The following is a 14,580-nucleotide window of genomic DNA, read 5'->3' as shown; positions in this document are numbered from 1 at the left end:
CCAAGAGAAGCGCTCCCTCGAGGTGTGTATTCTGCAGTTACTCACTTTCCCACGTGGGACAGTGGTGAGCAGTTCCCGACATCTTCCACTGCTATACTGTAGCCAACAAAAATCCAGCCACTGTTACCACAGCTGCTATTAGACTCCAGACATTTCTCTCAGAGACTAATGGCAGTCTCTCTCTGGTGCTATTAGGAAATTCCCCTCAGAGACTAAGGCAGGCATGTGTGTGTGGATTTTTGTCAAGTACACAGTGGGTAAGGAGAGCATTTTCAATGTCTGCATGGTCCCAATAAACGGGTGGGCTGATGTGGGGTGGAGAGATAAGCTGACATTAATTTTTTTAAAAAACAACACAGCAGCAATTGACATATTTTGTGTCCCGCCATCTAGTTCAGCCCCGAGAGATTAGCAACAGTTTCATGGCTGCCTCTGCTAACGCTTTATTCCTTGAACATGCCTTCTCCTGAGAAGGAACTTCCTCATTGGCCTTGAATTTTTCACAAAGTGATTTGTGTGCTGTTGCTCTTTTAAAAAAGAGGGACATGAACATTAGCAACAAAACTTTTAACAAACTTCAAAATTCCTTAGCTGTTTCACCTAAGGAAAGACCATGTTTCACATGTGCTTCCCTCTGAGGTAAAAAAACCATGTGGCAATTCTGTTCTGAACATTTTTCCTTTTCATGCCTTTGCTTGAAATCTGGGGTGAGATAAGCAAGGATTCTGTCACAGAATAATAACCCCTCACTCTTTTTATATAGTTTTAAAAACCCTATATGTTTAAAAAGCAGGGTGTTCCTTTGTCCTTGAATGAAACACTGAAACACACTTTGTTAAAAGTACATGATTACAGCAGACAATAAGGACCGAAAACACAGATAAAATGTTCGCAGCAGCAACCATCAGCATAATAAATCAAAGCACCTGTTATTCCAGAAAGGTCACAGCCATTATTAAAAATCTCAGTAACGTTGAGAGGCTGGATAATCTCTTTCAAGTCCACCACTTGCTCTATTTTAAACCTGTAGGAAGTGAACATATATGTCACGGCCACCCAGGACGGGTCCCAGCTCACAAGAGACCTCACTCCGTTGCAGTTTATTTACAGGAAAAGTTTATTGAAGATTTCTGCTTCTCGTACAGTTCAGCATCGTGGCCGTACGTCTGTCACGTTAGACCGCTGAAGTCCCCTCTGACTCCTCCCCTCTTCCACACCAACTTAATAGCCTGGCTCTAGACCACCTCTTCCTCTCCTTTCTTTTCCGCAGGGTCTTCCTGCCCCCCTGGGTTCCCTCTCTCCGTGACTCGCCTGAGGCTGAATCCTCTGCCGCCTCTTCCCCCCTCCTTCTGGCTTTAGGGCCGGGCTCCTCCCCTGAGCTCTCTCCACTTCCGCGCGCCTCTACGTTTGAACTTGGCGCGCGTACGTTGCTGCTGACCTTTCTTTCGACCGCTACACCACCCCTTGTTCTGCTCTCCACCCTTTCCGGCTGAACACCTTGCTCCAACCCCCTTTCTCTGTTCTCTCCTAATCCTGCTCCCTCCGAGAGGCTGACGACTCCACCCCCTTTACTCCGTTCCGGCTGAGACGCCTCTTGCTGCGTCTGTCTTCCACTGGGCTCCTCTCCGCTTCTCCCTTCTCCTCCCTTTTGCTTGATTAAGGTAACCCCCTTTTGAGAATCCTCTGACTCGCTGCTCAGACTCGTGGATTCCCTCAGAATTCCGTCATCTTCTTCCTCATCCTTCTGCCCCTCCTCCCACTCGCTCTCCGTCTCCTCTGTCATCTCCTCCTCTCTCCCAGAAACCCTGACATCCATCCCCCCCTCGAAGCCCCCCCTTCCCCCCTCCCGCTCGCCGGGTGCAGGTTGAGGAAAACGTGGTTCTTCCGGGGTCGGTTCAGGATACAAGTTGTCCACTTCAACGTTCTCCTCTGTCATCTCCGTATATGTGTGTTCGAACTCGGGTTCCCCACCCACAGACATCACAGTCTCTTCCTCCATCACTGCTTCTCCTGGCGCTGCCTGCCAAGGACCTACCATCCATCTCTGACTCCATGCCTCCCTTGGCTGATCCACCCACCAACAAGGGCCTGTCTCCTCCCCCCCCAGTCTCGGATCCCTGGTCGGGCTTGTTTCGGGCGTATGGCCCTCGGGTGAGGAGAAACCCTCGAACGTGCTGTCTGACAAAGTGGGCGTGAAAAGCCAATCATCAAAATACTCCTCGGGCATGGGCTTGTGCGGAAAAAGTGCATGGAACTCCTCCTTCAACAGGGGTTCGTCCAACGCGTAACCCGGCACCCAGCTATTGGCAGAGGCCGGAGTGCCTTCCCTGGCTAGAAAATATTCAACTCCCTCCTCCCCCCATCTCGAGTCCAGTATCTCTGTGACCCCGTTAAGAGGTTCTGGTCTTGGCGATTCCCCCCCCTCAGGCGCCCTCCTACGTGGCTCTGGGAGTGCTCCTGACTCTTGAAACCTGTGTGGGGTTTTGTAGGGAGTGAGCACCGACCTATGAAAGACCGGGTGCACCCTGGAACCCTCCGGAAGGGCTAGACGAAAAGCCACCGGATTGATCTTAGCCTCAACTTGATATGGCCCTAGCTGCCTGTGTCCTAACTTCTTCTTGGCCAATGACCTGGCCGGCATCGCGTGGGCTGCTAACCACACCCAGTCCCCAATCTGGATGTCCTCTCCCGCCCTCCTGTGCTTATCGGCCTGCACCTTATACGCCTGTTTTGCCAGCTCCAAATGTCTCCGCAGCTCCTCGTGCACCTCTTGCAACTCCGCTGCAAACTGGTCGGCATCTTGAGGCCCCCCCCCTCCTGGTGCCGCAAATCTCGGGAAGGTTCTGGGATGACGGCCATTGTTCGCGAAGAAAGGCGTCACCCCGGTGGATGCGTGTTTCGTGTTGTTGTAGGCGAATTCAGCCATCGGCAGATAGTCCACCCACGCCGCAGGTCGCTGGTTGGCGTAGCACCGCAGGTACTGCTGCATGATCGCGTTGACCCTCTCCGCTTGACCGTTGGTTTGTGGATGTCTCGCCGATGTCAGGTTGATTTTGACGTGCAAGATGCCCAGAAGCTTTCGCCAGAAAGTGGAAACAAACTGGCGCCCCCTGTCGGACAAGACGGACTGCGGAAGTCCATGCACTCTGAAGACGTGATCGATGAAGAGCTTTGCGGTCTGTTCTGCCGTCGCCACCTTGGCACAAGGGATGAAATGCGCCATCTTGGTGAACAAGTCCACCACCACTAACACCGCCGTCTTACCTCTGGAGCTGGGCAGGTCCGTAACAAAGTCCAACGCTACCCTCTCCCACGGTTGCTGCGGTGTCTCCAGCGGTTCTAGCAATCCCGCCTGCTTCTGGTGCACTGGTTTGGACCTCTGGCAGATATCACACCTGGCGACGTAGTCCGCCACCTCTCCTCTCATCTGGGGCCACCAAAAGTCTCTAGCCACCAACTCCATCGTCTTCTCTTTGCCGAAATGGCCTGCACTAGGGGCGTCATGCAATTGTTGCAGAACCTTGGCTCGAAGATCGTCGGTGGGCACGTAAAGGGCACCCTTACGAGTCAAAAGTCCATCTTGCAATTGGAACTCATCGTTGTCTCGCGACCCTCCGCGTAGCTCCTCCATCTTGGACTGTGCAAACTGATCCCTTTGCAACGCGCGTCGCACCGCGTCCAGGTCGACTGCGATGGTAGCGCACGTCCACGCCTGCGGTGCGAAAATGTGCTTTGCTGCGATTGGAGCTGCTTCCTCCAAGTATTGCGGCTTTCGGGACAGCGCGTCTGCAATAACATTGGAGTCTCCTGGGATGTATTCTATTTTGAAGTCGAAATCCGCAAAGAACTCCGCCCAGCGCATGTGTCGCTGGGTCTGTAACTTAGCCGTCCGCCAATACTCTAAGTTCTTGTGATCCGTGCGGACTTGCACCGTGTGCTTGGCTCCTATTAAGAAGTGTCGCCACGCTTTGAAAGCTGCATGAATGGCCAACAACTCCCTGTCCCATATGGTATAATTGCGCTCCGTCTTGCTGAGCTTCCGGGAGTAGAACGCACCCGGTCTCCAGTTGCCTTGTGAATCCTCTTGCAAAAGAACGGCCCCAACCGCTCTGTCTGACGCATCGGTCTCTACCCGCATGGGTCTGCCGGGATTCACGTGGAGCAGCTGCTCTTCGGAGGCGAAAAGACCTTTAAGCGTCCGGAAGGACCGCTCCGCTTGTTCGGTCCAGACGAACTTCTTCTTCTTGGAACTGAGGGTGTCAGTGATAGCCGCCGTCGCGTTCGCAAAACCTTTAATAAACTTGCGGTAAAAATTGGCAAAGCCGATGAACCTCTGGACCTCTTTCCGATTTCGAGGGCTCTTCCAGTCCAACAGCGCTTGAACCTTAGCCCTGTCCATGGCCAGTCCCTCGTCGGACAACTTGTAGCCAAGGAAATCAACCTCTCTGACATCAAACTGGCATTTTTCCAACTTGGCGTACAGCCTGTGGTCCTTCAGCCTCTGCAGGACCTCCCTCACGTCCTTATCGTGATCCTCCGGCGATTCCGAGAAAATCAGGATATCGTCGAGAAAGCAGACACACTTCTTGTAGAGGAGACCTGCTAGCACGTGGTGCATAAATGCTTGAAAAACGTGGCTGCCATTTTGGAGACCGAAAGGCATGACTCTGTATTCGTATGTGCCCAGAGGGGTGAACATGGCGGTCTTCCACTCATCTCCTTTCCGGATGCGGATGAGATTGTAAGCTCCACGTAGGTCCAGCTTGGTGAAAATCTTGCCCCTCCTGACGGTCGCTAAAAGGTCGTCAATCTTGGGCATGGGGAAAGCTTTGGGCTTAGTCAAGCTGTTTATGAACCTGTAATCCACTATAAGCCTTTTTTGGGGCGTGTTTTTCTTCTTCACAAAGAACACAGGGCTGCCACCCGCTGCTTTAGATTCCTGGATGAAACCTCGCTTGAGGTTATGGTCTATGAACTCCCGAAGCTCTTGCATCTCGTCTTCCGACATGGAGTACAGCTTGGCAGCAGGCAGTTGCGCCCCTGGCACTAAATCAATCGCGCAGTCGTAAGGTCTGTGAGGCGGCAACTTGTCAGCTTCCTTCTCACAGAAAACCTCCAAGAAGTCCTGGTACTTGTGAGGCACCGTTTGCACCATACCCAGATGCAACTGCTGCTCGGCTTCTCCTCCTTGATCGGTCTGAAAGCAATGCTGAGCACAATACGATGAACAAAAGGTGATCTGCCGCTGGTACCACGCAACCGCGGGACTGTGCCTCTCCAGCCAACTCATGCCTAACACGATGGGTGTGTCCGATAAGTGGGTGACATTGAAACTAATAAGTTCTCGATGGTTGCCAATCTGCATCATCATGGGAGGGGTTTGCTGCACCACTTGCCCCCCCAGCAACTTCCTGCCGTCTACCGTGACCACGTTTAGAGGCGTCGTTGCAGGCAGGAGCGCCATGTTGTGCTGCTTAACGAACTGCAGTCCCACGAAGTCGGCGTTGCTTCCCGAATCGATCGTTATTGGAACCTCGAGGAGTCTCCCATCAGGCAACTGGAGTGTTGCTGTGAGCAGAACTGCCGGTCTGGGAGGCAAAGGGTCCACGCTCTGCAGTGATGCTGGGGGCTTGTCTACAGATCCGCCTGGCTGAGCCCCAGTAGCTCTGCTTCCAGCCAGGCACTGTCGTTTCCCTGAAGCTGCTCCCCTGGTTGCACCTCTGCTGTTACAGTTGCCAGTGCTGCAGTGTGCTTCTGGAGCCTCTGGGGGCACTCTTTCGCCATATGGTGCGCACTGTCACAGATGTAACACTTCCTGGTTCCTCTAGGAGGCTTCGCTCTGGCTGCACCAGGGACAGGGCTCTGGGATGGCTTCTGAGCCCTAGCACCACCAATCTCCATTGGCTCCTCGCTGTCCTTCCCCATTGGCGAGGGGTGCGCACGGCTGAAATCCCTGTGCACAAAAGGGAGAGTCCTCGCTTGCGCACGCGCTTGGGGCCCGTCCTCCTCGTGCCACGGACGTCCCTCATGTCGAATTCCAATAGCTAAAGCCCGTTGCACCACGTCTTCTAGGGTCTGGGGTCTGTCCCCCCTAGCGATCTCATCCTTGATGGGGGGGCTCAATCCCTCCCAAAAAAGATCTCTGACCGGCTTACTGTCCTTTGGCCAATCTAAGGCGGTGAGCAATGCAAAAAATTTAGAGTGGTATTGGCGCACAGTCGCTTTCCCCTGCCTCAGCCCGTGCATTTGACGGCGCGCAATGTCCACATCCACAGAGGATTGAAAACAAGAATCCATCGCTTTGATGAACGCAGTTGAATTGCGACGGGCCGGTCCATCTTCGCGCCACAGATTGCGTAGCCAAGCCCTGGCCTCCCCATGCAGGTGCGAAACAATGAACCCCACTTTCTCCTCCTCATCTTTAAAATCGTGACGGAGTAAATGCAGTGCATATACGACGTCCGCTCTGAAATTGGGATAGTCTTGCAAGTTGCCATTAAAATGCGGAACCAGGGCACCCCCCCTCCGTCCAAGCGCAATGCCCTCCGCTCTGGAACCTGGGGCCCCCGCCCTGTCTGCGTGTTCCCACCTTGCCTGCAAATCCTGGCACGTCTTCTCCAAGTCGTCATTCTTCTTCTGCGAAGCAATGACTGCCGATGTGAGAGCGGTAACCTGATCCCGCAGTGCAACCAGCTGCTCCTCAGCGCTCATGGCTGCTCCCGTTCGTGAGCTTCGCAAAAAAAAATTTTTTGCTTTCAGAGAGGGGACTTACTGTCACGGCCACCCAGGACGGGTCCCAGCTCACAAGAGACCTCACTCCGTTGCAGTTTATTTACAGGAAAAGTTTATTGAAGATTTCTGCTTCTCGTACAGTTCAGCATCGTGGCCGTACGTCTGTCACGTTAGACCGCTGAAGTCCCCTCTGACTCCTCCCCTCTTCCACACCAACTTAATAGCCTGGCTCTAGACCACCTCTTCCTCTCCTTTCTTTTCCGCAGGGTCTTCCTGCCCCCCTGGGTTCCCTCTCTCCGTGACTCGCCTGAGGCTGAATCCTCTGCCGCCTCTTCCCCCCTCCTTCTGGCTTTAGGGCCGGGCTCCTCCCCTGAGCTCTCTCCACTTCCGCGCGCCTCTACGTTTGAACTTGGCGCGCGTACGTTGCTGCTGACCTTTCTTTCGACCGCTACACCACCCCTTGTTCTGCTCTCCACCCTTTCCGGCTGAACACCTTGCTCCAACCCCCTTTCTCTGTTCTCTCCTAATCCTGCTCCCTCCGAGAGGCTGACGACTCCACCCCCTTTACTCCGTTCCGGCTGAGACGCCTCTTGCTGCGTCTGTCTTCCACTGGGCTCCTCTCCGCTTCTCCCTTCTCCTCCCTTTTGCTTGATTAAGGTAACCCCCTTTTGAGAATCCTCTGACTCGCTGCTCAGACTCGTGGATTCCCTCAGAATTCCGTCATCTTCTTCCTCATCCTTCTGCCCCTCCTCCCACTCGCTCTCCGTCTCCTCTGTCATCTCCTCCTCTCTCCCAGAAACCCTGACAATATAGAATCAGTGTCGGCTGATTCCTGTTAGAACCAGCTAGGTGCAAGGCAGAGACACCAGTAATAGCTGGAGCCCAAGTCAATGAGAGGCAGAGCCAACTAATTCTAATTTTGACCCAGCCCACCTCCCAGCTGAGTTCTACATGGGCAACACAGAAATTAAGGAGGAGGAAGCTGACAGAAATTGCTGCCCCCTGATCTGGACATAAGAAAGATGGCGGGGACCTGCTGAGGAAATACTAAAGGTGATGGGACACATTCACCCTAATGGAACAACCTCTACAAAGGTATGGAATTGGGCTGTGCAAAAAAGCATTAAGGTATCTTTGGTCCACCACGGATAATTTTCTTTCTTTATGTCTCAGTTTCATTCAAGCTGGAGAATCAGAATATGGTGGGCCCTGGAATATCCCTCCCTTCGAAGCAGTTCCATCTGGCCTCCCTTTGCCAATCCTAGATGTGACGAGCATCTATGGCAATGGGGTTTTGCAGTTGGTGATTAGAGGAAGAGGCATGGAGCCTTGGCCCTCTCCAAAACCAGTTGATGAGAAGGGATCTTAAAAGCTTCCCAAATATTGATCCCTATTGGAGGGGAGGGTGTTTTACTGCTTCTGTTGTAAGTTGGATCCAAGGTCTCTGTGGTGAGGAGGGTGTTGTTGCAGATACAGTGGTACCTCTAGTTGTGGACTTAATCCATTTCGGGGTGCCGTTTGCACCCCGAAAAATCCTCAACTAGAGCATGTGTGTGGCATGATCAAGCACTTCTGTGCATGCATGAAGCGTGAAGATCACTTCTGCGCATGCGTGAAGCGCACCGATCGCTTCTGTGCATGCGCACGGGGCGAACCCAGAAGTAAACACTTCTGCGTTTGCCGCGTTTGTAAGCTAAAAGTCCATAACAAGAGCGGAACACAACTAGAGGTACCACTGTACAATGGTAAGTAAGGAGTCTGCATTTATCTATGCAAAGGCTCAGACAGACAATGTCCTTGATGAGCCTATACATGCTTTGCAAGATGAGAGATAAGGAGAAGCATTTTAATTTGTGGGTGAAATATAAATATATATCTAAGAAGCCTTTTATGGCATTTTAATGAGGTTTGGCTCTGGTAGTGTGACAATGCAACACTATATGTGCCTACGCAGGAGTAATTCCATTAAGGCCAATTGGGTTTACTCCCATGCAAGTGGAGATGTGATGGCAGAAGATTTACTACACCAGATAGATTTTGAATTTTTCTTTATAGATATTATATGAAAGCTATGACAGGCGCATTTTGACAGTTTCATTGGATGTATTATGAGGGATATACAGTAATAAATCATCCTGATTGTAATAAGAGTGGTTGGAGTATAGTAATTGTAGTAATTATTTTACTTGGTTTTTCTGCTTAAATTATGGATTGGATCTAAGTTTGTATCTTTTACTAGCATGCCCTTGGTTCCTCTTTACCCATATTTTAAAGATGAATTGGCTCTATTAACAGGCACAGCTTCATTTGTTCTGCTTTCCCAGATTATCTTTTTTCCTTCACCCACCCACAACTCTTTGCAGGTGAAAATACAAGGGTGCTGGTGTTTCTATTCAGCACTCCAGAAATGATCACTATCTGAGCTCCCTGAGCCCTCCATTTTTACACACTGCTGAAGATTCTTTCCCACCTACTGGTTCATTTATTTTGCACCAGGCTATTTTAAACTTCAGGTTGCATGTATTATGGAACCAGTAGGTCTTGCAGCCTATTCTCAGCCCTTAATTTGAGTGTTTCTGTTCAGGTTTCCTGACAAACAACCAAGCCCTCCTCCAGTTTATTCTGAGCTATACAGGACTCGAAGGACTCAGCCAACCATGCAGTCCACCAAGACACTAGCAACACATGCTAACATTTAAAAACAGACACAGTTGGGACAGTAAGTACAAGAAAAAAGGGATTAAAGCAGGGATGGGAATCTTTGGCCCTCTAGATGTCATTGGACTATACATCCTATAATCCCTGACCATTGGCTGTTGATGGGAATTGGAAGTCATCTACATTTGGGGTGCCATCTCTGGATCAAGGCAGTAAAAGCACATGGGACCATTACCAGCTTCACGGTGCTTCTTGGAGGAATAGACATTTTGTACCTGTCAACTCTTAATATAGGCCCTAATTTCATTTACATTCGCTAGAGAAATTAGTAAACACAAACTGCCATTAGCTTAAATAACTGCAAAGCTCCCAGGTCAGTAAATCAGTTTGCCCTTTTCAGTGTCTTTTCCACAAGAAGAATTTAAGACCAAAATGGATAATGAGGAAGACCAGATCGTCACAGGGGTCATACCTGGGAAGGCTGATTTCTACATCCTCATCCTCTTCCATCTCAACAAACCAGCTTTTCATCAGCTGGGCTGTAATGAGTTTCTCGACCTCTTCTATAGGCACATCTTCTGCTGGAAGGATCAGCACGAAACTGAATTCCTCTCCTTTGTACGGCAGCTCCAAGACTTGGTAGCTGACATTATGGTCAGAGAAATGACCTAAAACAAAGAATAGAAAATGTGCAAAAGTCTTAATTACCGGACTGTAATAGGAGAGAGGTGGCAAAACAAGAGCAAATGAAAGAGGCTTCAGACTATTCATTAGACCACGGTGAAGATTTACAGAGCAATCCAATCCTCCCTTACAAAAGACTGTGGCTGGTTTGGGTTGAATGGAGGCATCCCTCCACTCAGCTATGCCAGCTGAGCCAGCCTCCAGCTGGCTGCCAAATACACAGGCAGAACACCTACAGGTGCTGCCAGGAGTGTAGGAAGGGGGGCGGGGAGGCGGTCCACCCCTGGTGTCATCTCTAGGGGGGGTGATAAAAGCCCCCCTGGGTGGATAGCTGTGGCACGCCCCTGGGCGCCAATCATCGCACCAATCACACTCCTGGATGCTGATTGCCACCCCAGTCGCCCCCAATGGGCATCGATCACTGCACCGATTGTTGCCCTGGTTGGCACACTCCACCCCTGGGTGCATGACATGTGCGCTGTTTCGAGTGCCCAAGTGGCTAGCTCCGCCACTGGCTCCATGGGGCAGCTGCTCCGCTTTTGGCTGGCCTCCAAGGCCCTTCTTCTCCTTCCTCCTCCAGGGCTCAGGATGCTTCACAAATGCCAGGGGGAGACTCTGCCATGGGCACAGCCAGCCGGGACAGGACACTCTACCACTGAGCTTCATCCCTTCCCCCAGGGAGGGGATAGGGCTGAGTCAGCCTGGGATCCCCTGGCAGGCATCAGGTCCCATCAGGCCGCCTTCCACCACGCCTGAAGACAAGACAATACTAGTGTTCACACCTATCTCTGTGTTGCATCTTAAATTATGTAAGAGATGCTCTGCCATCAGGTTCCAATTTTGCATGTATTTTAGACATCTCTGTAAAGTGAGGTAGCCAGAGCACTTCTGAGTATCAATTTTTGGAGAGTGAGGAGGCAGAACAGTCAGTGGTGGAGCATATGCCCGCGCTGCCCAGGGTGGGCATGCTCCTGAGGGGGGAGGGACGTGCTCCCAGGGGGCTGAGGGCGCCCTCCCAGGCACTGGATAGCCACTCAGGTGCACGGAGCAGCACGTGCCCTGCAGCCGGGGTGGAGCTGTAGGCGCTCGTCTTCCAGGTAGAATGAAAGGCACACCCACTGATCCTGTTTCCTTCCTCTCCCCTTCCCACCCCCTCTGTGGTTTGCTCGCTTGCCTCCTTCCCGTCCTGCCCCCTGCCTGCCTCCTCTAGCCAGGAGAATGGGGCAACAGTGCGACACACGCCCGTGACTCCCAAGCCTACCACAAGCCGAATGTCAACCCCCGCCCCTCAGGGATAACCCCAGGGTGGTCCGCCCCCACCACACACCCCTTCCTCCGCCACTGAGAACAGTCAACAGCTTTATAAGACCAAGTGGAACCTTATTGGTTCCTTGAGTCACTTGACCATGGCTGAATTGATAACTGACTTTGGCCATCTGCAGTAATGGCATGGAGGCAGGTGCTTCTCCTGATAAGCTACCACAGTGGTGCAGCGAGGTAAAGCATGGGCACCTCAGCCACGCAGTCCCTGGTTCAAGGCCCCCTACTGCCTTATAAAGCAGGATCAAACTCACTAATAAACTGAAATGCATACATGAGTCCTTCATTTTGGAAGGGAAAGAGTTTGACATGCTCCGTCCATGATTAATTTAACACATCAGGTTAGATTCAGAGAAAGAGACAGAAATAACGAGCAGAGATCTTGAGATGTGGAAATTATTTGTCTTGTACACGGGCATGATTTAATTGGAATGTCACTATTGCTACTTCGCAATTTTGAGGAAAGCGTCCATTGATCTGCTTTGCCACTTCTCTTTGAAAGCGTCTGCATTTCGTGGGGGGAAAAATCCCCTGCGAAACACCACACATTTAAAACGGCACTGTCATACCAACACTTCTGTGCTGAGGTTCACAGCATGCGGTGCACTGCCACCAGAAGATTAGAAGAAACGACATTAACAATTAGAAAAGAAACGAAGAAAGGAAGTTTTAAAATGGCACAGGATAGAATGTGATACTTGTCACAGGAAATATTCAATAATTAACTGCAGTGCTATTTTTCTAAAAGAGAGAGAGAGCTCACCATGAACTCACGATGAACACCTCCCTCATTCTCTTAGAATGGCAATGGTGCCCACCTGAGGGATGCTGGAACAAAGTTCCTGCAAGTTCCCCCTGGGGGGGGGAGCCCTGAGTGACTGTAATAATGGTAGCTTTGGGCAACAGGTAGATAAGCACACAGGAACTCATGGTCCTGATGCAAGTAGGCTCAGAGTTCAACAGAACCTACTGTACTTTTCCTTGTATAAGACTATGTTTTTTCTTTTAAAATCATGCTAAAAAGTGGGGGTCGTCTTATACATGGGTAGTGCATAGGGTGGGTGTTTGATTGGTTGCTGCTGTGGCTGTCAGCGGCTATTATGTGTGTTATTGGTTGCTGCGTCAGTGGGTGGGCAGGCGATTGGCAGCTTCTGCTGGCAATGGGACAGACAGGAGGTGGATTTCGCAATGTGTGCAAGTGAGTGATTTTCGGCAATCCCCTCTAAAAAAAAAGCTAAACAACCCTGTGTAATCCTCCCCCCCACCCTGCAAAAAAGCTCACAACTCTGTGCCACCCCCCGTTTTCTTAAATTTGAGTCCCCAAATTTGGGCGTCTTAAAGATGGACAAATACGGTAATTGGCTGATCTGATAAACAGATTGGAATATAAGTAACCTTCAGATTTTGCACTTCTCTAAAATTTTGTGATGCAATTCATGTCTCCAAAAGCGTACCAGAATGCATTTATAAAATGTCTATTTTAGGATATTGACATATGATATTGAATACATATTTTGTGTTAAAATACATAGTTAAGTAGGAGTTTAGATATTATTTTTGTACAGATTGGTTGTTGTTTTTAAGAATCACACCATGGTGAGGAAATGATACGGAACAGACTTAGGAATAAACACATGAGAAATCGACCCAGAGCAGAAATGGACTAATCTACACATCCATTCATACAAACTCATATACAGTGGTACCTCGGGTTCAGAACTTCATTCGTTCTGGAGGTCCATTCTTAACCTGAAACTGTTCTTAACCTGAAGCACCACTTTAGCTAATGGGGCCTCCCGCTGCCACCACGCGATTTCTGTTCTCATCCTGAAGCAAAGTTCTTAACCCGAGGTACTATTTCTGGGTTAGCGGAGTCTGTAACCTGAAGCGTCTGTAACCTGAAGCGTCTGTAACCCGAGGTACCACTGTATATGCATGTGAAACCAAGTGGAATGTCTGAATTACCAAGCTTTGCCGTGAGCTGAAGATGCATCATCGGTATCTCAGTCACGGAACCGTCACTTTTAGTGAAAGCCATCAAACTGGTGTCCTCTGCTTTGAACGTCTGCTTCCAGTCCCCTTTGAAGAAAAGGGCATTCACCAACAAAAGTCTAGTCAAGGGACCAAGGTCTCCACTAGCCACGAGGTTCCTGATTTTACCTGCGCAGAAAGAGACTGTCAGTTGTGTCTAGCTGTTTTTCTAATTGGCCAGGATGCAAATTAAGACAAAATAAGAACAATAGCATAGAATCTCAGAATTGTAGAGTTGGGACCCAAGGGTCATCTAGTCCAACTCTCTGCAATGCAGGGATCTAATACATGACAGATGGCCATCCATCCAAGGAAGGAAAGTCCACCACCTCTCACTGGAGACTGCTCCACTGTCAAACAGCTCTTACCTCTGTCCATTTTAATATCGCTTTCAATAGGCTTTCATTATGTATTATTTGCTGGTGTAATCAAAATTAATATATTTGGAAAAATATATTTGGGGGGGGGGAGTTGAAATGAAATTTAAGGCCAGTTTGGTGGGTGTTGCTTGGTAATACATCAGTAGGGATTTTTGTAAGAATTTAAAGGAATTTCCTTAAGACTAGCAAAATTTACTAAGAGGACAATTCCCATATTTTTAGCTTTATAGCATTCACTGTGGAGGTGGAACTAAAATATATTTTCATAAAGAAATTATGCATTTAATTGGTACACCATGACACAAAAATAATTCCATCTATATATATATATATATATATAACATAAATTTAAAAGCATTATGCCTAAAACAAACCTGAAGTTTAGGGATCATAAGTGTGGTACTTATTAGGTCTCCTTGGTTACTATTATGGCTTATATGCAAAATGTCAGATTACATTAGTGAAATGAGCATACAAAGCTGGGCTGGATTTTGGAGCTAAAATATCTTTTAAAAGGAGGATAATTTGAACAGTCTTAAATTGCACTATCTGCACAGAATTTCCCAATATTTTTTTCTCTTTTATTCATGTGAATGTGCCTTTAACTCCAGGGCTAGCCCAAGGCATTTTTCCGCATGAGGCAAATAACAAAATGGCGCCTCCCCCAGTTGCACCTTCCTTCAGCGCTGGCAATGGGGATAGTGTCCTCCACCTCCAGTACAGCTGAGGAGAGCAAGCTATCTAAGGGTATGTGTAACAAAAGACAAAAGAGGCG

General features: G+C 49.7%; 1 protein-coding gene across 2 annotated transcripts in view; it reads right to left on the bottom strand.

Annotated features, from left to right (window-relative positions):
- Positions 1-14,580, bottom strand: part of SERPINI2 (serpin family I member 2) — a 46,175-nt gene that overhangs the window by 14,196 nt on the left and 17,399 nt on the right. For both annotated transcript variants that reach the window (XM_081911242.1, XM_081911243.1), the window contains exons 4-6: positions 13,360-13,554; positions 9,863-10,058; positions 927-1,024 (exon numbers count right to left, since the gene is read on the bottom strand). In XM_081911242.1, the coding sequence (XP_081767368.1) occupies positions 927-1,024; positions 9,863-10,058; positions 13,360-13,554 (489 nt within the window). The remainder of the gene's footprint in view (positions 1-926; positions 1,025-9,862; positions 10,059-13,359; positions 13,555-14,580) is intronic.

The sequence above is a fragment of the Podarcis melisellensis genome (assembly GCF_964234715.1).
Source record: "Podarcis melisellensis genome assembly, chromosome: 5".
NCBI lineage: Eukaryota > Metazoa > Chordata > Lepidosauria > Squamata > Lacertidae > Podarcis > Podarcis melisellensis.
Note: the sequence above shows the minus strand (reverse complement) of the source record. Positions and strands in the feature narration are given on the sequence as shown.